This window comes from Odontesthes bonariensis, chromosome 6, assembly GCF_027942865.1.
Source record: "Odontesthes bonariensis isolate fOdoBon6 chromosome 6, fOdoBon6.hap1, whole genome shotgun sequence".
Lineage (NCBI taxonomy): Eukaryota > Metazoa > Chordata > Actinopteri > Atheriniformes > Atherinopsidae > Odontesthes > Odontesthes bonariensis.
Genome location: NC_134511.1, coordinates 37052703 through 37076733, shown reverse-complemented (window position 1 = coordinate 37076733; position 24031 = coordinate 37052703). Strand labels below are relative to the sequence as shown.

The window sequence follows — 24031 nt, the reverse complement described above, 5'->3', positions numbered from 1 at the left end:
GTTCACTGATTGGCTCATATTCTTGTCAGTTTTTTAAATCCCATCTTTGATTGGACAATGTAAAAGGGGGGCGTTGAAAGTTGCGGACCGTTAATTTGCGTTATAAACCACTGATCAGGAGTCAGTATAATGTTGTTGAAGGCGTAGGAAAAGTAATTTGCATAGAAATCATTACTGAACTCAGTCCAGTGAGACTAAAAGTAAACCTGGGGAGCAGGAGGCATTGAGAGTAAATGTGTTTTCACATTTTTTTGTGAAGACAACATAGGAACATCTTTTGTCTCACAGCCATCTTAACATGTAGAAGTTCATTTTTTATTTTTAAATGTAAATCCTTTTAGGCAATATCTCTTCAGTAACTTGAACATATTATTATGAACAAATATTTCTTATCGTCTTATATTCAAAGGCTTTTTAGGCCTGTGTAATGTGTAAAAGGGTAGCCTACACAACTCATTAGAAGTGTAAATCATTGAAAACACTTTGACATTGGCTTGATTCTCAAGCAAATAAGAAATGTCGTTTTCAAATATATCACATAACGTAATTTCTCTTGGATACACCCTTCAACTTAGAAATCGTTAACCAAATAGCAGTTAACTGACAAGGAGACAAAGTTAAAATTAAACCTCAAGGCAGATTACAAAATTCATTCTGAATCATGAGCAAACCAAGCTGACTTTAGTGTTGATAATTACAGATATGAGTCTAAGTCATTTCCTGGTTGGGGCTTATCTAATACTACCCACAGATTATACAGCACTGTGCACTACAGACTGAGCAAACTGAAACACCAAGGACTAATAATATGCAGAATCTGGTCTGAGAGAACAATGGAAAAACCCATGACAATGACTTGCATGGTAGAAATACTGTTTCCTGCTTATGTAATTTCCTAAATAGCAAGTGTATCAGACAGATTAAAAACAGAAGTAAACAAGGGGCTTTTGTAAGCCTGCTCATACTGTTATAGTTTTGACCAAGCACCTGATATATGGCAATTATGTTGCCAATTGGCAATTATACTGTATATATTTGAATTTTTTTAAGACCTCCAGACCACACCACACCAAAATCACAGTTTAGAATTCATTCAGTTTAATTTGCATCCTTGAAGCATTTTTTCATCCCTGAAAATGACTTAAATGGCTCTGCTGTCCAGAAGGGGGCAACCATTCAGGCTTTAAAAGGTCTTCTACTGGAAGTGAATACTGTCTGTGGATATGAGAAACCCATTCTTTTCACGCCTGATTTTTTTTTTTTTTAATTCTTTCTAAGTTCGTTACATAAGGGACACCCTGTCAGTGCTGATAAGACTACACAGAAATAAAGGTAACATCTTTTATATTCAAAAGTATCACATAGGATTTTAATTCACTCTGAGATTCTGTACAGCCACACTCATGCAAGTCTTCTCTTATTGTGTCTTCATAGTCACACACCCACACACACATACACACAAGCAGACAGAGAGCAAACAAGTGCATACAGGAGCACATACATACAATCACTTGAAGAAAACACAAGGGTGAAAGGTTGCCCTCAGATTAAATGCATATAGCTGAACTTTAGAAATGGACCATTTTGTATTCAATTTCGTGCATAGAAAAAATACAACTAAAACAATAAAGCTTTCATTAGACATCCAAAGTCAACATCATATGCCAACTTCAGAAATATCTTGTACATTTTTTTTTGTAAAGTGAATAAAATAAATGCGTATCTTATGCTTGAAAATGACCATGAAAAAAACTGCCTTATCATTTCACAGCAAACTCTTACAATGCTACAGAGGCAAAAGTACCAGTTTAGGGTCCTGGATGCCTTCGTGATATCATATCTTAATTAAATTACATAATTATCAAGAGACCATTAAACATAACCCAATCTTTTCATTAAGGTCATGCATAGATGTTCACTGTAAGTATAGTTTACACTGTGGTTTCACTTTTCCACAAACCACTCTTCATTCCAACAGAACTCTGGGATTGATCTGTGCCACTCATGTCCTGCTCAAGCTCTAGCACTGATGACTTCAGGGTGCCATTTGGGGCAGCAGCCCCTGGCACAGTGGTGGTGACACTGTTTAAAGGGTAGGAGCAGCGCTTTGTTTCTCGCTCTGCAGACGCTGCTGCTTTCAAATTGTCTCTGCTGGAGCATCGTCTCTGAGCGCCATGCATGGTCACTCTGCTGGCCACGGAAGGGGGCAGAGGGAAGGGTTTGCGGCTGCCGCTGCTGCCCCCATCACTTCCCTCTGAGGGACTGGTAGCTATCGACTCTCCGACCCGCTTCCCATTTGTGAGCAGGCTGGCCTGGTTCTCTGAGAGGCTGTGGTGGATGCTGCCATTCTCACTTGTGGCTTGTTTGTAAACACCATGTGACGAACTGAGGTGCTCTAAACCTGGGGGCCCTAAAGCTCCAAGACTGCCCCCACCACCAGCAGCCCTTAGAGCTTTAAGACGATAGTGGCCTCTGCCCTCACCACGATGATAATACTGACTACTCCCTTGTTTAGTTCTGCCACTCATTTTTCTTCTCTGGGGATGTACAGGAGCTGCAGAGTTAATAATTGGAAGAACATTGTTTGTTGGCTTGGTGATGTTGTCGGTACTGGTGCTCGTGTTGTTGCCTGTAGGGGCACGTGAAGTGTTGTTTGAATTGTCTTGTGCCACTTGCAACAGGTTGGTGAGTTTGCAAGGCCCAGGACCAACGCTGCTGATCCCACTTGGTGTGGAAGATGACCTGGCAGATGAGGAGTTATGAGAGTCAACGGGAGGATGGCAGTTGATGAAAAGCTGGGACCCCTGCTCAGATGTCTGTACTCCACTCCCAGTTGTGCAGGTGTGTGTGTAAGTAGACATGGGATGGGAGCGACGATAGCCTGGGCAGCAAGATAGCCATGACGCCTGCACATCCAGACGTCGGAAGCAGTGGTGTGTCACCAGAAACACCCCAAAAACTGTAGCAACTATCCCATAGAGGCAGCTAAATAGCAGGCTAGTGTGGCCTGTCAGCCACACTGCCATGGCCCCACAACACCACAGAGCCACAAACAGGAAGTGGGTGGCTACCAACACAAAGAACTGTGTCTTCAGTGAGTACTGGTCCTCTGGAGGCAGAACTGAGGTTATAGGTCCCACCACTGAGTCATTGGAGAGCAGGCTGGTGCTTCCTGTCAGTGCAGGATGGCTCTCAGTCCCTGGAGAGGACAGGGTGGTTCCTGTGCATTCTTTGGTCACACGGTGCCTCAGGCGGAATACAGTGCACAGGAAATAAATCCAGGTCACCAACACTACTAATCCAGCAGGGACAAAGAAAGAGCCCAAGCTGGAGCGCCAAACCAGCCAGCAGCTGCAAAAAGCAGAAAGGATGGAAAAGGCGTAAATGCAAACACAAGGATGCCTTTGTGTGTTCAACATAGAATTATTCACTTCAGCACCAAACAAAACATCACACAAGTCAAAGGCCAAATGGCTCAAGGACAAAAAGACAAGAACTTACTAAGGGCTGTTGTCTCCATAGTTGTTGACATTGACAGCTGCTGTGATCCCACAAATGATAAGAGGAACTCCATCAGCTATTAAATAGAACCTGGAATAACAGAAGAAAATGTATCAAAATCAGCTTTTGCAGTTTTAGAAACAAAAAGCAGTTCTTGTCTGTTCTTTGGCTGCAACAAAGGTTTTTTAACTGCCGTTTTCTTTTTCAAACTTGTGTCTCTCTGTCTAAAATCTGAACAGAGCTGTGTGATCAGACAAGCTATTATTCAGTGTTACAGGGGTCAATAAAGACTCCAAAGTTAGTGATTTATCACAGCCTGACTCCTTTTGGCTGTGTGGGCAATAAAAGACTGGCTGCAAATTCAGTAAGGTCAGCGGCACAGTACATGACTGCAGTTCTAAGATCACAGGGACAGGAAAGTGGAATGGGGAACAGAAGGCAGTATTGGAAAGACAGTGCACCCCTTTGAATCACCCTGCTCTGATTTATGACAATTCCTATGGTATCTTTTATGTTGGTGTCACACATTCTTCTTCTCTCATTCTCTAATTTCATCTGACATTATGGCTTTTTTGCCCCTGTGATGCCCCACCAAGGTTTCCTGAATACAGAGACTTTGGTCTTTGGACACAATGACTACTTTTTGATGGAGCACAGTTTGGGTGGTCCTGCACAAGAACTCCTGCATCTGTCTAAAACATAAACCGTATTGACAGCAAACAAGACTCTCATGGTACGGGAAGTGGGTGAAGGTGCACTGTGGCCTGCTCACTGACCTCAGCATGGGTCGCTGAGTAGGTGGAACAGGAGACTCTCCCTCCGTCTGTCGTGGCATTCTCCACAGAGCTTCTTTGTAAATGACCCTGGCACTGACTCCAATCCACAGCAGCGTTGAGAGTGAGGAGTAGTGTAGACCCATGCCCACCTGTTGTGTATTGCAGTCAGATTAGAAGTCAAGCTCACATGACACCAAAAGACAATGTAAAACTGAAAAAATCTGTAACTCTGTAAACTCTAACTGTAACTCAAAATTTCTGTAAAACTCAGAATTCAAAACTTACTGCCTGACAAACCACAGGATAGCTGGTCAAGCTTATCCCTCCTGCATAGATTGTTGTTGTCATGGCGATGTGGAAACAGGTATTCAGTAATGTGTGCCAACTTTTCCTGGATATGTGAATTGAGCTGTAGGAGCACAGAGTTATAACGTTATAAAAAGATGCAGCAAATAGCCAGTAACAGTGAGCGGTGTGTTGCACATATGCTACAGTACCTGTGATGTAGTATGTGTGTAATAATGATAGTGAAGAGGCAAAGGAGGAGCACTGCAGTGCAGGCATAGACCACAGGGTGGAGCACCCTCACAGAGTTTGGGTTGGAGATGGGGAAGTCTGGTACTTCCTAGGAAGAAATCGGACACAATGTCAGATGGTGGTCTCATTCAGCCTTGCTGTTCATAGAGAAAACCTTAAAAGTTCTCTTACCTGCAGCACAGCGTAGTTACTGAGCATAGAACAACGCATTGTGGAGGTACTACTGTCACTGTGGACAAGCTGACACCCCTCCTGGCTCCAGCCTCCTTGCCTCTCCGGTCCCTCAAGGGTCCACTGGGCTGCCACTGCATCAGTTCCAGGGGACAAGTGGCGCAAAGACACCCAGATAGGCTCAGAGAAGTTGTACATGCTGCAGCCGTCTGTTACAGAAAAGTAGGAATTTATTACCGACACTACACCGAAGTTGATAAATGTGAATTAAAATCAAAATTTGAACACAAATTTTGTATACATTTACAAAATATCTTCAGAAGGTCAGTATGTCTGATGCAAGTGTAATATTGCTTATGTCTTTTTCTTCTTTGTTACGAAGCAAAAAAGATATGTAAGAGGTAATTTATCAAACATGACATCTTCTTTGATTGGAGCTTTTCCCTTTCTCTGTACAGTCTCATTACCAACATCTAAAATTCTCAAAGTCTCACCTTTGGTAGTGAAAGTCACAGATTTTCATTGTTTAAAATCTGAGTAACGCAAATTCAGATATTTGCATGGAAACATGTTACATGTGTTCAACAGTAGTTGCTTAAAACATGTTAAAAGGCTGAGAACTATTTTACTGAATTATACATTTTACTGAATTGTGGAGTTGTACTGTTGAACAGATTTTCATGCATTTTTCTGCTCAGGATTTTTAGGGCAAGTCATGGGGTTGAGTAAATAAGGCGAGCAAACAACGACTCCAACCCTAAAACTGGATTATTAGTTTTTATATTAGTTAGATTATTTTTTGCCCGGAACTGGCAACTAGCTAGCAAACTGTTTCAAACCTTCATCATGGAAATGGTTAATCCCCGGATGCCAGAATCAGCAGAACTTGTGCCATCTACATAAATTGCAGATGAATAATCTAAAGAAAAACTGGACTAATTTTGTGAAGCGTGATTCTAAAATGCTGCACATCCACAGATCTGGCGACGCATGAGACCAAAGAATCAGATTTATGCTCATTGAATTGAAGGGACAAAATAACTGCCCTCAGCATCTGAGAGCAGAGAGCACCGTTTCCCATTACTCCGAGACCTAATGTTATTTACCTGGTGACTGTTTTAATTGTTCATGTTTGGCTGGGTGGTTAACAATAGATTTGTCTGTTATCTGACTCAGAAACTTTGAAAACGTAGATTAAATTCCGCTTCACTCATGCACAATATCTCCATGAACAATAATTTAAAAAGGTACATAAATGTTTTGTGTAAATCAAACTGTATACTTGTACATTCTCTTTCAATGAGCTAAACAGAGATGAATCATGGTAAATGGTAAGGTGTTTTCTTACCGAGGCCTGCAAAGATGACAGGGGTGTTGACATTTCGCCTGCGGGAGTGTTCAACAGTATTGCTTGAGTTTGCGGACAGAGGGAAAAAACTGCCAGTTCGGAAGGCTACAAACTGTAGCTTACAGTCTGCAGCAGCATCAGGATGAAACAGAGTTGCTGGAAGAGTGACAGAGGCCAGAGCTACAGAATTCTGGAGAGAAAAAAGACATGCAAATAATATATCATCTGCTCAAATCCAAAATAAACCTTAAAAACAGGAAATATAGACGTAATTGGTTGCCAAAGGCATTGTGTGTAGTTACAGTGAGAAAGGGGAGATGCAAGAACACATGCCAATTCCTCACCTTCAGTGGAAAATTGTTGAGTGAGGTGTTGTGTGAGCCTGTGCTACAGCGGAAATGAAGCTGCTGTTCATTAGTAGACTCTGACATATCCACTCCCGGGCGGCTCACCGACTGGCTCATATCATGACGCTGATATGCAGTGCAGGTTATACCAGTGAAGTGGGCTGGTCGAATCAGGTGGGCTTCCATTACAATGTTTTTAGAGACCTGCACAGATTAATTATAATACCAATGGTCAGGAAATATATTTATAAATATTTCAATAACTGGCCATTTATTGAAGTAAGTCTTCTAAGTGTGGAAAAAATATGTGAAATACAATCTGCTTTTAAAATGTATGTACATTCTATGATTTTACTGTTTTAAAAAGGCAAAATCCCAATCATCATCTTATCCCCCACCATAGAGAAGTCTTGAGCGTGACTGTGTAGCTGAGGCCAGGCCAATGTCTCTAGAGAGTGGACGATGGAGCTACAGGCTCTCTTTTCCCTCTGGGCAAGTGCAAGGATCTGGTCATCCACCTGCATCAGGTTACTGCCCATCTCAATCATCACCTCAGACAACTGGAACAAACACACATATAATTTCATACTGTAAGGATGGCATTATCTAGAAAAGAACATTACAGACATGAATGTGAATAGCTATTTTTTAAGTTAAATGGAATATTTCTCACCTCTCGCAGCTGTCTGACATATTCCATAAACTTCTCCATAATCTGCGCCATATACAACACATCTACGGAGTCGGTGAAACCTGCAGCCTCCAGAGTGTATGTGCGCACTTGGTGTGCCACAGTGACAGCATTGGATGCATTGATGGGCTTCTGAAATGAAAAAGTAAAAACACGGTGAGGAAATAAATTGCACTGTCACTTAAAAAAACGAAATGGAACTGGGACCCTTGGCATTTGCAGCCATACTGACCAGGATGAAAGTATGCAGGACACGAGTGATACCATTGGTGTAGTGACAGTTTGAGTAGTCACCCTCTTGCCACTTTCCAGAGCGGTCGCAATATCGAGTGGCTTTTTTCTGCTCAATCCCCCCCTCCACAGACAGGGAGGGGTAGCGCAGCTGCAAACAGTACTGTTGAGAGGTGATGCCTGCCAGAGTTCTTGGCCATCTGTGGAATAAACCAAAGATTAACTGGCACGCCGAGACTTAAATTCACAAAAAATAATGTGTATGGTATAATATATGATGATTTATTACTGTAACTATAACTAACCTGAACTCCCCCCGGTTGTTGACAACTTTATCTTCTGGACAGAAGGAGGCACTGTTCTCCAACACCACTATTTCAACAGTGCGAGAGGTGTTTCCCCGCCCAGTAGTAACCACACACTCCCATTCTCCACTGGCCTCCACATGGACGTTGAATAAAATAAGCTCGCTGATTGAACAAGATATCACCAGCTCATTACAACACTATACCAGCACATAATTAATCAGTCTTCTTCATGCACTTTCCATTGTCTGTCATAAACATAAAATATGGCTCCAGTTACTGCACCTGGTGATGAAGGTGCAATCATGCAGCACACTGTTCTCCAGCTGGACACCTATGTCTGGGTCAGATGTCACCACCTGACCATTGTGACGCCAATGTATGGTAGTGATCTTGTCCACCAAGGCAGCAGTGCAGTGGAAGGGGAGCCGGTCGCCTTTGAAGACCACCTGACGCTGGGATGGCAGCAACGACAAGGTATGCAGCTCCAGTGGACCATCTGAGCAAAGCAGTGGGAGAAGATGCAGATGTGGCCATTACATATGAGTTCTTTGTATTGATCTGACTACTCAACCTCAGTTAAACGTTTCCATAGAGGCTATTATGAGTGTGCTGTTCTGCAGAAGATTGAATGCAGACTGTAGCTATTTGTAAATGCAACCCATAGGTTTGGCTGTTAACGCAGCTTGCAATTTTAGAAATATGGCCCTGCTAAGCTGCTGGGTTGGAACTCTTAAAATAGCTGAGCAGACCTTGAGCTTGATTTTACGTGTTCTATAATTTTCATGCTCTCAGAAATAAGTGGCAAACCGCCTCATTCATGTATGTCACTGTAGCCAGGCTCTCACCACAGCTCAGCTGGCTTTCCCTTAGTCCACGGAGGGGCTTTCCCCTCAGGCTCCTGGGGTAGGCGCACAGTGTTTCGTCCCCCAACTGCACTAACCTACTGTGAAAGAAGCCCGGGACCCAGCGCAGCCCACAGTCACATGACAGGTAGTCTGAGTTGAAGTTTCTGGAGAAAGAAATCACAGAGGATTCAAGTTTGACTCTACCTTGGTTTTACCTGTTGCTGGTCATCATAACATTATACCTGTAGATGAATAACATTTGAGGGCTTTATCAAGCTTTTGCATACTACAGATTTGTTGTTCTTACCTTAATTTTGACATACTTCAAAAACTGGCATTACTCTACATAAAAAAAAACAAGCTTAAGTTTATTCAACACTCACACCAGCTTGAGAGACGGCAGCTCCTCCAACACTCCTGGATCAAGGGTTGATATGATGTTACCAGTCAGAAATCTTGCAGATCACAAATTAGACACAAATAAGTTCTCTCAATAGCTTTACCACAAGTCATAGATTTCAGCAGTTTTATGGAACCAATCAACCTGTCTCTTACAGTTTAGTGAGATTGGTCAGCCCCTGGAACATGCCTGCAGTCAAGCAGCCAATGCGGTTGTTGGATAGGTCACTAAAAGTGTGAAAAAACAAAGGAATGTGTCAGTTATTTTCAAGTTAAGAAACTTCTTTCAACTCTTCAGCAACAGATTATTATGTCTTTATTCATTCCCAGCACAAAATGCTTTTGTGATATCAGATCAAATATAACATATTCATACAGTACAGCATAATGGTGAACTTTGCAGGACTTCAACGCAGTCTATTAAGAGTTTTCTAATTTCAAAAATACAGGATGCAAACTTATTTTCCAAGCTACAGAGACATAAAAAATCAAGTGTGCCAACAGCCCCAGACACTTTCCCTTATCAGAACCCCATAGGACTTGAGCAAAGGTTTATCATCAGCGGGGCAAAAGCAGGGCCCCTGTTCTGCCGTCCACCCCTGAGTGTGATGTATAGCTGCAACCAGAGAGGGATCTGCTCTGTTGCACCTCTGACACTACCCAGCAGAGAGCTTTCCAGAGCATGTGTTTATCTCCCCCTGTTTGTTTTGAGAAGCCGCAGACCTTGCAGGGAAAATACAAGTAGGGGGAGGAGGAATGGGGAGTCACGCGGAGCGGCGCAGACAAACACTTTCGACCCACGCTAAAACCAAACTTCAGTGTCCAGAAACACAAGGAGAGACTACTCGCAGCTGCAAATGGCCGCTTTGTCAACGTCTTTTGAGGATTTCTGCAAAGCCTGGAGGTTTCCTCGGCAGCAATAGGTGTGACATCCAGGGCTTCTGGAAACGTCAGCAGAACCCTTTACCTTTTATAATGGTAGCACTGACACCAGTAGCTTAACATAATGCGCATCATTTGCTGTAAGATGCCAAAACAGTGCATACATGGGTTTGACTCAGCCACTGCCCATCTAGTGAGCAATCATTAACAAACTAAAAACATATCATCTCTTACCAAACACTCTTGAAGTCAAAATCTCTGAGTTGTGTTTGTGATTTATTTTATGATGTGTGTGTTTGTTGCTCTGAACCCAACAGGAATGTGGATAATGCTAATATCTACTTACAGTTTCCGAAGCTCAGACAGGCCTTGGAAGGCTCCAGGCATGATGGTGCTGATTAAGTTGTGCTTGAGGTCCCTTAAAACAGAGAGGAGAGAGAATATTCAGTAATTACATGCAGGGATGATACTGATGAAGGGTTTTCTCTACAAACTGGGACTTGCTTAATTGCTCTCTCTTGCTTAAAGTTTTGTATTCTGATTTGTACCATCTTTGGTCTGTGCATCAAGGGTAGACAATTTTTTAAGATCCGGCCAAAGATAATAAAATCTGTCCAAGTTATTTATTGTTGGTGTTTGTTGTGAGGTTTAGCAGCAGAGACTCAAGAATGGTCTTGGTGTGACAAACAGCGAAACTTAAAAAAAAAAAATTCATCCCCTTGTTTAAAATAAAAGGGAGCAGGGACACATTCCTAAAACCTGATTCGTCCAGCCCACACAGCAGGACACTTCTGCATACAGATCTGATCCTATCAGCCACCTGGATTTAGGATGAGCAAGATGAAGATTCTAAACAAAATAAGAATATGAGTTGGATCTAGGAGTGCTGGTGAGAGGTTGTCATTTTTCATGTTTCAAAAAAATTCACAATAACTCGAGCACTGCAGACCATAAATATAAATATTTTTAACTGTCTTTGAAGATCTAATTTCATACTATCCGCTGCACTTATGTCCACCCTTCTCCCATTCCACCCCCACACCCATGTGTTAAACTACTCAGCCAGATGCCCATTCTCCATCAGCTAACCTACACTACATTTTGGATCCAAGCTTTCATTTTTATCAGCCAGGTGGGAATAGAAGGTAAAATCAGGTCAGAAGATGGATGGCTATCAACAGGACATATGATCCATGTTCATAGAGCATGAAAAATTCAGGTTTCCGTAGTACCTGTCACAGAAGAAGATTTCCTTACAGAAGTTACAAGAGTCATGCAGTGGCTGCATTTGGTCTATTTCTCCTTTAACCACTATGCATCTGTGGGATGGACTCTTAGGGGACTTTTTTCTCCCTTTTCCCACAAAGATAGTCTATCATCACTGTATTGACCACGCTGCCTCACGCTGTGCACAACCTCACTCATCTCTTAACCATTGTTTTGTCCACTTTCCAGCGATTAACTTTTCTTTGGTTAAACTAGGGCAGGGAAATTATTTCTGAAAATGGCTTCCAGCAGGAATTATAACATGTGGTATGGCTGGGATATAGTCAAAAGATTAGTTTTTGTGTTGGTCCAAGGTCTTTTCCAAGCTATCACTCATATCTGGATTAAAGACAGAAGACAAGTCATATAGATGGGCCAAAAACTTTCTAGCTTCAGACCAGAAGGATGAAGTCTATGGGGTTTGTCTCAAAGCATTTTCTTAGAGAGCTCAGGCTCACTTTCTGAGCTTATCAGATAAAACATTCTGCAACAATTTTACAGCCTTTTGAAAAGATGAAGATAAATGTACTTCATGCACATGGGTTATAGAATTAAATAAATTTAAATGAAACTGCATGTTTGATTAAGATTACCTATATTCCCAAGTACGTGTGTGTGGGCTTGTAGATCTGTTACCAGTAATGGCTATATGCCTGTGTCCTACTCTAAGTTTACATGTGTTTCTGTATGTAAGTAGTATTATAGGAGTGTTGACCAGGGCAGGGGGAGAACAATACTGCTGTTTCCAGTCTGTGTGTCGCGGGGCTCATTAGTGCAGCGCTGAAAGACGAGGCACTGCCCACCATTTCCTCTCTCTGAGGTCCGTCTCTCCCCTCCCTGTCTGGCCCTTTCATAGACGAACACAATAATGCATGCTTTGCGACACAAACCTCCATGTTAATACACTTAACCTTGCATTTACAATTTGATTGGAATAAATATAGTACAAAGTAGGATGAGACATCACATGTGCTCGTATTTGGTCACTAAATGGACATTTTTTATTCAACTTTGTGTCTTTTATTTGTCTCAGAAAGTAAAGATGATTAAAATGTTTCTTTTGCTATGTCTGTGTCCTACAAGAGACATCCAACAATTAAGCACTTATACATTGCACCAAAATGATATTTGGATTCTATGTTGTGTGTTGCTTTTTAGAAATGAGAGAAAAAAAGATGATTTTCAATGAGTTTACGGGGCTTATTATCAAAACAATGCATAACAGGCTTTTACTAACTGATTGCTTAATGATATCCTGTAGTTAAACTTTATTTACTCAATAGTAGAACTGGGAAATCAACTTTTTTTGCTTCCAAGTAGCCCGATTTTCCTATAATCTTTTAAAGTGGCTTTTGTTTGTATATTGGCTGCTTTTTTACTCATTTTCAATCTAGTGCCATGTACATGGCCATTTTCAGAGGAACGTGTTTCTTGTTTCTTAAGCCACTTAAAGGCGGGGTAGGGGATCTTTTTCTGGAACATTTTTTTACATATTGCTTGAAATACTCTTCACACCCCCATTGCAACCAATTAATTTAAAGTTTTGACACAAATATGAAAAGTTTTAGTGGCCTCTAGAACGTACAATCTAGGAAAAACAGTATCCAATCATTGTGAACGGACCGTTCACAATGATTGGATACTGATGCCGTCTATCAAACTGCAATCTGCTCCTCCCTCCCCCTCCCCCCCCCTGTGTGCGTACCCTGCTCCGTGAACGAAGCTTGGCAGGAAGCTAAACTAGAGCCAGCTTGGCTAGCACCTAGCATTATTAAACGTATAGTTAGCATAAACTAAATACTAAATACTAAATACGGCAACGATCGATGCTTGCTGTCAGAACAGCGCTCGTGCACCTTAGTGCTCGTGCGCGTTCATGTACTCTAGAGGCGTGCCTTCGGGAAGAAAGTGAAGAAAAGGGTTGGGACTTTTTACCTGTGTAGTTTCAAAATGCAGCTTCGCTGGACTCAAAATCCAGGATCTCCTACCCTACCTTTAACAATGAACCTTGAATCATTCACACATAAAAAGGACACCTAACTCAATGGATGAACCAATTTTGTGTCTACACATAACATTATTAACAGACAACAACCAATTCCCGTCAGTTGATCCATTTACTGCTCAAAGAAGCCTCATCAGGAATGGTTTCCATGAAGGGTGGCTGTCAAGAAGCCATTCTTAAGGAAGGGAAACAGGTAGAAAAGGCTGAGGTATGCCAAATGACACAAGAACTGGGCTGAAAATCATTGGCAACAGGTCTACGGAGTGAAGAATCCCCCCAGTGCCTTGTCTATTTAGAATTGGGGTCTGGTTCAAGACCTCTGTGTGTGTGTCAAGATAATATGTGTGTATCTTTGTTTAATAGTTTTTACTTACTTATATACTAATGAATTAACATGTTTCAAAAAATAATAATAAAAAATAAAAAAGAACAGCGATGCTGTGAAAAGTGGAAATGAAATGAGAAGGCAGTTATTTGTAAAGTATTGAAAACATATGAGTACATAGAGAAAATATGAAATATTCAAACATGAATGTATTTTGACAAGTATATGCTCAGAACTATATTCAAGTTCTACATTTAAAGTTCTACATTTATTTGTAAGACACTCTGCAAACTTGCAATGTTTTGCTGAAATAACCAAGGCCTTCCCTGAAAATGCACCAAAGCCGGTAAATATTGCTCAATAATAGTGGTGAGCTCACAGATATACGAAGTGGCAATTCCATGTGGACTAATGCATTTTTAATTGGTAACTGTGCAGTGATTACAAGCTTTAAGGTCCTATTCCTCTTTAGCCTGGAGGATGTGAAATCCATGATTTCCAAAAGTAATTTCAAGTGTTGATTTGACAGACCACAGGACTGTTTTCATTTGATCTCAGCCCATCTTAAATAAGCATGTACTGAGAAAAGGCAGCTGTGGTCCTGGATCTTGGTAGAAAAGAGAGGTCCGCCTACATTAAATATCAGAATATATGGTCAATAGACAATGCTGATATGAATCAATCACAACTTAAACACAGACTTCCACAAGCACACACATACTCCACAATTAGAATTGCACAAACATGCTGAATCTAAAATCACCACTTGCACCACACCAAATACAAACATACACACAAAACACACACTCTCACATTGGTTCTCACGAAGGTGTGTGAATGAATCCCGATAGTGTAAAACTTGTAAGTTCATTAAACCTTTTTGGGGCAATTCTTTTGATCAATGACCTTTAAGACCACAATTAAACAAATTATACACTTCAAACATCTGCATTTGTGGCTTGAAAAAGTGCAGTGTGCTTTGGTCTGAAGAGTCAGCTTTCTCTGATTCACTCTCTTATCACCAATCTGGGAAATGTGAAGGAGGTCAGCAGACAGCAAGACTCGAAGGGCTACGAAAGCACTTAACCTTACAGTGGCCCAAATTTGAGCTCTTCTTCACTACTGCAATCAAAGCTAAAACTCTTGAGTTGCCCCGGCACTCGCCTGCACACCTCTGATTTGTTTCCAGCATTATTCAAAACCTTCGGTAGCTGCAGCTCCAGCATGCCTCACCTCACACTCAGGCGATGACTGCCCTCTGCGCCCTCTGGAATAGTGAGTGCCCTCTCTGGCAACAGCTTCACAGTTCAGTGGCCTTGACACCGATGACAACAGTTGTCACCCAGCAAGAGGATAAATAGCAGTCACAAGAAATACTTCAAAGCCTCATGTTTCCTGAACATGAAAATACTATTGTCTGAAATCCTAGAAATTTGTACTATACAATTTTACTCAGTAGAAGACTGTACCTCTTGAAAAAAGAGACATTTGCTGCTCGTAACAAATCACCATGATGGCCATGGTCTTTTTTTCTTCCCTTTGAGTTATGCTCTGTAACCTTGTGAGTGCAACGCTTTATCCCCTTGCATCACATGTGGCTTGTATGACTGGATTGTCACAGACTCAAGCTGCCAGAAAAGGACTATTGTCTGCTGCCACTATGCCTAACACCAGAGGCTGCCATTAAGAATGTTCTTTTTTCCCCATAAACTCCACCTAATAAATACGGCTGGTCCTCTGCCATTCTTAAGAGTCATCGCTCCGCGGGTACAAGGGATGAGCACCTGGGCCCCATGCAGACCGGAGAGGAGCGATGTGCTCGTAGAGCAGCGAGAGGGTAATAATGAAGACACGGTCTGTAAAGCGCTCCAGACATGGAGTGCTCCATTATCAGGAGCACAGCAGCAGGGACTGGAGTGGTGACATTGTTGGGGCCTTGGGCTTGGAGGGAGCTGGGAAAATGACTGAAGCCAGGGAAAGGCTGCTCATTATCACTAGACTGGAATCAAGAATTTCCTGTTGCTGGGAATTTTTTAAAGGAAAGACATGGCATTAAAGGACTGATTTCTATACTTTAATTGGACTTTTTTTCTCCATGCAGAGCAATGTTGGCAACAGCCTGAAGACAAACAAATATGTCAATGGATTAAAGGTATGTTGGGGAAAAAAAAGTACATGGAATTAACTGGCACCTTGCTTCCTGACAGAGGTCACTGGAGACCATTTTTGTGCCTCGTGTCATTTCCTGTCTGGTTGGCGTCTCTACCAGAGGCCCTTGCTCGTTTATTTTTACAGTTTCCTTTTTCTCCTTATTTTCCTTTTTTTTTACTAGCTAGCTTTCCCCTGTAGGGAGGGGCAGGTGGGTTGAAGGATTCAGAACTAAGCAAAATTGTCCCTGTGTATGGCCCTGTGGACCCCACCTCCCTACTCAACAACACTCTTGCTCACAATGGGGGCTCTGTAACGCAGGCCCCAAATACACTCTTGCCTTTCCCCAAAACAGGAAACCAGGATTTGCAGAGCTCTTGTTTTTCTACTAATTTCCTGCTTTGGTGCCCCTTCCCCAGATTATTTTTTCTATTTTTTTCTGGTTCCTGTAAGATTGCATACACCTGATCAACTTTTGTCAGCATTCATGATTGTTTTGCTGCAGTCAGGAAACTAATGGTTACTAACACATTTTTATTATGGTCATAAATATGCTGTCTTTTGGATTGCCAGTGTTTACATACTTCAAATGTTTCTTTTAAACAGACCAGCACATTCACTGCTGATAATAAATATGTCCTCACATGTATTCATGTCTGTCAGGGACATAAACTGTGGATCCAACTGTATAGTTGTTAGCGGGATGTACAGAAATAGTTACATGTGTTTATCTGAGGTATAACATTTCTTGGGTTGATTGTATGTTTCTATAATCTGCAGCAGGAGAAGATAGATGTCATTCTGCCAAGGAAAACTCTGGAACCAGTATTGACTCCAGTTCTGGCTTTTTGAGCGATGGAGTGGTTTACTCAAGATGTACAAGCAACCAATGTGTCCATAAAACTGAAAGTCCAGCTATGGATTGAATGGAACATAACATAAATCATACAGTAATATTTGTTTGGTTATTGATGATGTCCAAATTCCTCCTCGTCAGAAGTATCAGTTTTCCAGGACAATTTTATCCACATTAATCATAATATTCATGAAATTATATTAACAATTTGTTAAAGTGAGTCACTGAAACAGTGTACAACTGGTGGGGAAACAAGAGAAAAGTGTTATCAATATATCAGGAAATTTTCAGCCAGTAGGTGGACTGCAGCATGTAGAGAGTGTCAAATGGAAGGAACAATGAAGGACCCAGTGAGCTGGGAGAAGGAAGATGCAAAAAGAAAGAAGAGAAGGAGCATGAACGGAAGTGGGGGGAAGTAAGTCCAGCACTAGTTTCTCCAGAGGAAAATGCCATTGAAACCATATCAAGTTTGCCCAAAGTGTGTGAGAGAGAGTTATTGGCAGATAAAGCGTACAATTTGGTAATGGGCTTATGAGGGGGCTTGCTCGCTGTTTCAATAAACCCCCAGAGCCATGACTGAGCTAGGCTTGCAAATACAAACACACCCCTCTCCTTCAGTTTATCTGAAAGACACATCTGGAGTCTATCAACTCCAGCAGCACCCCCTTTCTGTTTCCACTCTCCAGCACGCTTAACCCCTTCCTCACCCACTCCACCCCTTAATGTCATGCACTCTAATTAGGTGACTGTTGCCTAACCGGGAGCCACTCAATGGCGTGTGCGAAAACACACAAACAGATATGTCTGTTCTTTTTTTTTTTCTTCTTAGGCAGAAACAGGACCCCATGTGCAAACCCAGGGCTGCCATAATCTGAACCTTGTCTTACACAAACTGGTCCAGAGAAGGGGCTCCTGACCACTTCTACAAATTGTTTTTACATGCTATTCTGCTGTCCTTTGCTAAGGATAACATCCTCAGATTTATATAAGACAAAGGCAGGAGTGTGCTTTCCTTCTTTCAAACCCTCTCCCCCCTTCTTCCTCTTTTTTCCCTCACTTTTCAGCCACCACCATACCATCTTTAGCCATCTCGGCTCCACTTCCCCCATGTCAGATGGTAAAGTTGTTTAAGTTGGACTTCTTCCTAACCTCAGCCACTCAGAATGGTAGAGGCGATTTCAAGGTTGGCTTAAGAGAGACTCAGGCACTGAGGCTAAGGGGCCTGTCTTTCCTTTTATAAGGCAGACACTGTCAAGTCAAAACGTTATGAATTGGTCTAGACATTCATTACTATAATGTCAGAATCGTGTGCTGACATTTTTCTAAACATGTCTGGTCACAGGTTGAATTACAAAACTCCCTTCATTCTTGTTGCTCTTCAAGCATAAATCACAAGCAACTCCTTATTTCCTGCTCTTGAATAAAGTTGAAATGAGTCAACAAGATTTTCTTCCTGCACATACTCCTCTGCAGTGCAGCAGATACAGCCATATCATGCAGATTCATACAGTAGAGGTCATTTCAGACTGTCTTGTTGACAAAGCCTATCATGCTGCCAACACCTCGAGCCTCCCAACAGTCCTAACCACAAGCCTCACTCCTGCCTCTCAGACCTGTCCACGACAAACGCCCTGCTGCTCCCTCATCCATCATCAGTGCTGCCCTTTGCTCCCTCTCCTTTTCTCCACATTGGGTGAACAGGCCTGGTAATGAGGGCCCCTTGTGCCCTGCCTGCTTGTCCTGTGTCCCATGGTGCAGTGGGGCCCAGTTGGACAAGAGCCAAACAGCCTGGGCCCTCTTCGCTCATTATTCTCATTACCTTGCCTCAAATCAGTACAGGACAGGCTGCTGGGATCTGTCCACAACTCATAAAGTTTTTGGCTCGTTAGTGCAGCTGCCAGTGAGAGCTCCTGTCACAAAGGGTGTGCACAAAGGTGGAGGTACTCAAATAGGTACATAAATAAAGTTTCAAAGGCCTGATGGTGTAAGTCTTATTCTGCACATAGCAGCCTCTGCCATGGAGGCATGATTCAACTGGTGTGTTCATCCCAAGAGCTGGAAAGATTCAAGGTATTCCAAGATCCAAATGTAGCTGTTGGATGGCAAGCCTATTTAACAGAGCTACAAAAACACGTTGGTCCAGTAAAAAGGCAAAAACAAACAGGCCTAAATTGCTCCTCTGTACTTGGGTGGTTTGGCAGGTTTTGAAGGCAATAGTGGCCATGAGGAGGTTTGTCCCAATGAAAGGGCTAACTGTGTATGATTGCTGTGCTGTCTGGATTAGGCCCGAAGGAGGGTGGCCTGCCCTGGAGCTGGATTCCCCTCCTAACAACTGCAGATTTGACTGCATTTGACTCTGAATAGATGTCTGGCGTGAGCTTTTGGACGTGTGTGTGTCTGCTGAGAGAGTTACTAGACACCTTTAAAATGATGGGTAAGAAGAGGTGCTGCCCATACTAGGAGACACTCTCAGGATTTACAATAGAACTGAAGTCACAACAGAGATGGGCCAGGAGTGAGTGTGTGTGTGTGTGTGTGCAGGGAAGCAGACTTTGTTTATCCTTGTCACGTCGGGGCAGAGATGCAGTGTAATTCCCTGATGTGTGTTTACTCAGCCCTAGTGGGTTGGCCTTTGATTACAGCGCTGACCACATAATATGAGTAAGTGTTCACTACTGCTGCAAATGACAAGCACATGTAGACGCCATACTGGAAACAATGAGAGGACCTGAAGAGCCATGGCGGGCTGAAGAAGGAAAAAAAACTGAAGCAGCACGAAGCAAACTCAGACAAAAACTGACATCTTATTTCGTCCCAAACCCTTCCATCATTCCATCACTGCATCTGTGAATTTGAGTGTGGCATTTTTCACAACAGACAGCAATTTTCCCATGAGCTCACATGTAATTATAAGCTGTGTGCAGGGCTCAATTAAAGGTTGAAGACGTCAGAGTGAGTGAATAGACCTCCACCGCTGTGTGTCAGAGAGCCAGCGGAGGATTGAAATGAGGCCTGCATGATTTACGTTATGTTCTCCTCTTACGCCAAATGCCCATTTCTCCTGCTGTGGACCATAAGCAAGTGTATGCGCCGCTATTGGTTTGCCTTTCAGTACTGTGTCTTTCTCCCAGGTCTTTTACTTAAGCTCCACCCTGCTGTCCCCCACTAGTTTTATCACTGCTCCAGGTACAGGGACCAGTTCATGAGTAAGTTCGGGTTACCCGACCTATTGACCCTACAGCGCTATAGGGAGCCTTGTCTGCACTTAAAATAACAAGCAGCATCAGCTCACTTTACATCAGATCCTCAAAACTACAGATCGTCTTCATACTTACTTTTATATTAACTATCATTCAAGCTGCATAAGCACCAAGACCCTGTGTGGTGGATTCCTGCCAACACATTTATCTGCGTCCTTGGTGCAAGGCTGTTGAGGTGAGAATTGACAACTTGGCCTTGAAACTACTCACACCTGGTGTTCTCATGCCAGACACTAAAAAACACAGCAATCTCAGCAAATTTGTCTTTTGTTCTTGACTGGCACATCTGGTGCCAGCTCCAGTAGGTAGGTACTAACAAGCTAACAACTGCAGCAAATTAGCATATTTTTCTTTCTTTCAACATTTTGGAGGAGCTTGTTCGCTTCATGGGTGGCAGCTCCGAGTGGCATGTGGAAGTAATATCCCCTTCAGCATACCCACAGCCCTCCTCAAGAAAATAAGAGTGTCTGCCAAACTACAGTATCCTCTCTGGAGCTGCACCATGTGTGTTATTCCTATAAAGCTTTACTAGGATGCTCTGTGAAATAGCACACCTTTGAAAAAAATGGGGTTTGGTGAGAAACACATACAAGACACAAACTTAAAACCAAAGAATGTATGGAGCTAGCAGTATATTCATTCAAGTGAAGTAATCACAGACCATAAAGATTTGCATCTAGTAACAATTAATGTCTCAGCAAAACTTCAATGCAAACAATATAATAGTTTTTGAGGATCCTACAGTCAGGTCCTAATTTAACCTATTTTGTTATTAAGGCATTTCCCACCACGATTTCCATATGTCACTAGTAGCCCTGTGCATAATGTCATAGTTTCCCAAGAAGTTGTCTTGTCCATCACTTGTCTCACACCCCATTCAGAGAGATTACGATACCATGGGCCAGACTGTCTGAAAGCTACAGGCAAAGCTGCCAACATGAACCTCCTGCCAGAAATCTCTCTTATCTTGTCCTACGGAGTGTGCTTTACCTGATAATGAAGAACTGAAGTATAATTATGAGAATTTTTCAACATGTATCATCCTCCCTGCTGGCCTGATGCACACAGAGCTGCTCAGCTCTGCTCAAATCTTACTGATACACTTTGTGCCTGCTAGGCCCAGGCCAAAGGCCAGCCAGAAAGCAGCTCATGCATGGACAACACATCAATCAAGTCTGAACAATAAACATTGCAATGGAGTACTTGCAGGAGTGCAAACTTAATGGAGGATAGTAAGAAAAAGGATACTCACAGCTTCTCCAAAGAGTTAAGTCCAATGAAGGATCCATTTCTCAGAACTCGGATTTTGTTGTGGCTCAGTATCCTGCAAAAAAGAAAAATAAAGTATGGTTGCAAATATTTCACTGAGGCTAATTCAAAGCGCTGACATGCAAAGTGACGACAGTTTTACCTCTCATGGAAAATTGTGTGCTCAATGAAACACAAAGCAAAGGACAGGAGAGAAGGATGAAAGCCAGTGTGAAATGTCTACTTAGTCACATGAGAGATTAGCCTGACCAGAGACATTAGCCAAAGATGTTTTCAATAAATGTTAAGTCGGAATAGGAAATCAAGATTAGGAGGGAGGCTGTGATCTTGATAATCATTCAGCATTTTTACATCAAAAGAATGTCTTCCTAGATCAAACAAATGTGTCACAGGCCTTGTTAATTAGCTTTGTCCCTTTCGGCAAATCATTTGGCTTATAGGGCTGTTATCAGGACAGAGAGCAGAGTACTATGGGACACTGGAAGTAAAGCTGAGATTGCTTTATCTGACAGCAAAATAGAAAATCACTGCTCTGACGGACCTTCCATTGCCAAAAAGAGATTAGGATGGTCTTCTGAGTAGACTCTCTTGTTACAGGATTGGTTCATTTTCAGGTGCATATTTTTTCTTCATCTTCCCTGTCAAGTGTTGCATGAGAAGACCAATGCAAGTTTCATGTTTGAATGCTAAATATGAAGCTACAGCCAGAAGCTTGCTCACTGTGCCTAATCACAGCTGCCCAACCTCACTTGGCCCATGGGGATATTTTCTGTGCAGAGAATGTCAAATGTATTTGCAGTAATTTGGATGGTGCAATAATCCAATAATCCATCCTTGTCTTAAAAATGTCATCTTTATCATTTACTAATTGCCGTCTTATTGGAGGAATCAAACTAGTAAGAAAAGCCAATTTTAGGCAGAACAAGGAGAAAAAAAGCACTAATAGTCTCATAAAAGTTGTTGTGAAGTTTTGCCTGTAAATTATTGAAGGAAGATAAAAGAAAGTTTGCAGTTCGACTATACTATAGGAAAGGTCAGTGCCGATTTTCTAATAATCAGCCAAGAATAAAATCTGTGCTAATCTGCGAGGCAGACCTCAGGATGTATACCACAACAGCGTCTGGATCCACAGATCTGCCAGAGCCCTGCCCTGGCGACAGGCCGCCATCATTAACACACCCTTCAGTTTCACGTCATCTCTGCTCCTACCACATGGCGCGTAATGGGCTGTTTGCGACATTAAGTACGTTCTTAATCGAGAGAGTGAAGCTGTGTGTGCCTTTAAAAGAGGGAGCTGACTGTGAACAGTCTGTGAGATTTACAGATTCAGCAGCAGCAGTCAGCCCCCCTGTTTCCTGCCACATCAATAAAAACACTGCCTTCAGCCCTGCGCCTTCCAGCTCAGTTAATGACCACATTTAATCGTCCAATCTTGGTATACGGGCATAAACTGGCCCGATTTACCACTTCTTTTCAGTGCTTTACTGACAGTCACAAAATGAGGACAATCTGAAGACAGAAAAGCCAAGATGGAAAATAAATCAAGTTATTTTCCAGTTACCCTTGACACCTCAGTCAATATCTCCTTACTGTACGTTATTAGCCAACATTAAAAAACAGAGAAAAGTATTTTTACAATAAATTATAATATATAGACTGGAAGTACTCCACTGATAGTGACAAATGTAATAATGAAACATGGACCCTTCTGACTGTACGATTACATACATAAAACCAAAGTTCACTTATTTTTTACTTGTGTTGTGAGACCACTTTGTCTAAACTATTGCTATCTCCAAATCTACATTATTTTTCCGTTTCAGTGGAAGACTAAGATTCTGAGGCCAATCTAAATCAGAGCTTTTTTTTTCCACCTTGAAAGAAATAAAAACATGTCATGTTCACAAATCCGCACTGTGGTGTTGCAATAAATCACAGTAAGTCATGACATTCTAGAGTGCATGTTAGACAAGAGCAGTCCTCTCGTGGCATAGCCTGAATTTGAACCCATGACTCCTAAGCCTTAAGGTCTCTTGCTCGACATCGGGCACAGAATCTCTCCAATAAATGGATGCAGGCCCAAGATGAAAGCTGCAGAAGATCCGGAACTGCCTGAATAATTCAATACAGATAGGAGAGGAGAAAGTCACATCTGGCAAAGAAGCAAGCCCTTTAATTCAACACAGACAGTTTAGATACAGATAGTTCCTTTCTGACTAAGCGTATTATGCAGAAAACGATTAGTCAGGACATCATACACATGTTTGCTTTTGGAGTGCTTGAATGCCCATATGTGTGCATGTCTATGGGGAAAAATATTTATTTTCAAGTAACTATGGTAAGAGTTACAAATATTTTCGCTATAAACTTGAACAGGTGTGTGTATTTCCGTGTACGTCCTCGTGTCAATTTATCACATAAGTTAATATATTTAAACACACAATGTTTTAATTAGCTTGCTAATCTAAATCCCAAGACTTGAAAGCTGACTAGCACAAATAAACAAAGACCACAAAATGAGCTAACTGAATTCCTCCCACAGACAACAAAAGGCACAGATTTCCAGGAATGCTGGGGAACTGTATAGGCTGGACACTACAGCATAATCTCCAAAGCCTGATGTTTGGAGCATATTTGTAGTGAAGCACATTGTTCTTTCATAAACAATACAGGGAGCACAACTCTGAGAAAGAGAGACAGGCAGACCTCTGTAAACAGACAGAAATAGTCAGCGCTCCCATCAGGCTAAACAGGAAACCCAGCCAATTAGCTGTTTATTCAGAAAGCGGACTCAGAGGTCAGGGGTTGTGGAGAGAGCACTTCCTGGACAGCCATCAGACAGACCGAACAGTGTCCAGAGGCAGGT

The 24031-nt window shown here is 42.1% G+C and overlaps 1 protein-coding gene across 1 annotated transcript in view; it reads right to left on the bottom strand.

The window, feature by feature from the left end:
* Nucleotides 1-353: 353 nt before the first annotated feature.
* The window catches only part of adgra2 (adhesion G protein-coupled receptor A2), a 42124-nt gene continuing 18446 nt past the window's right edge, over nucleotides 354-24031 (bottom strand). Inside the window, exons 2-19 of the mRNA XM_075468644.1 lie at nucleotides 21149-21220; nucleotides 10383-10454; nucleotides 9311-9382; nucleotides 9139-9210; nucleotides 8756-8919; nucleotides 8193-8406; nucleotides 7908-8072; nucleotides 7604-7802; nucleotides 7354-7503; nucleotides 7079-7240; nucleotides 6678-6884; nucleotides 6334-6523; nucleotides 4986-5194; nucleotides 4775-4902; nucleotides 4563-4686; nucleotides 4278-4426; nucleotides 3502-3591; nucleotides 354-3351 (exon numbers count right to left, since the gene is read on the bottom strand). Of these exons, the coding sequence (XP_075324759.1) occupies nucleotides 1932-3351; nucleotides 3502-3591; nucleotides 4278-4426; nucleotides 4563-4686; nucleotides 4775-4902; nucleotides 4986-5194; nucleotides 6334-6523; nucleotides 6678-6884; nucleotides 7079-7240; nucleotides 7354-7503; nucleotides 7604-7802; nucleotides 7908-8072; nucleotides 8193-8406; nucleotides 8756-8919; nucleotides 9139-9210; nucleotides 9311-9382; nucleotides 10383-10454; nucleotides 21149-21220 (3859 nt within the window). The 3' untranslated portion in view covers nucleotides 354-1931. The remainder of the gene's footprint in view (nucleotides 3352-3501; nucleotides 3592-4277; nucleotides 4427-4562; nucleotides 4687-4774; nucleotides 4903-4985; nucleotides 5195-6333; nucleotides 6524-6677; nucleotides 6885-7078; nucleotides 7241-7353; nucleotides 7504-7603; nucleotides 7803-7907; nucleotides 8073-8192; nucleotides 8407-8755; nucleotides 8920-9138; nucleotides 9211-9310; nucleotides 9383-10382; nucleotides 10455-21148; nucleotides 21221-24031) is intronic.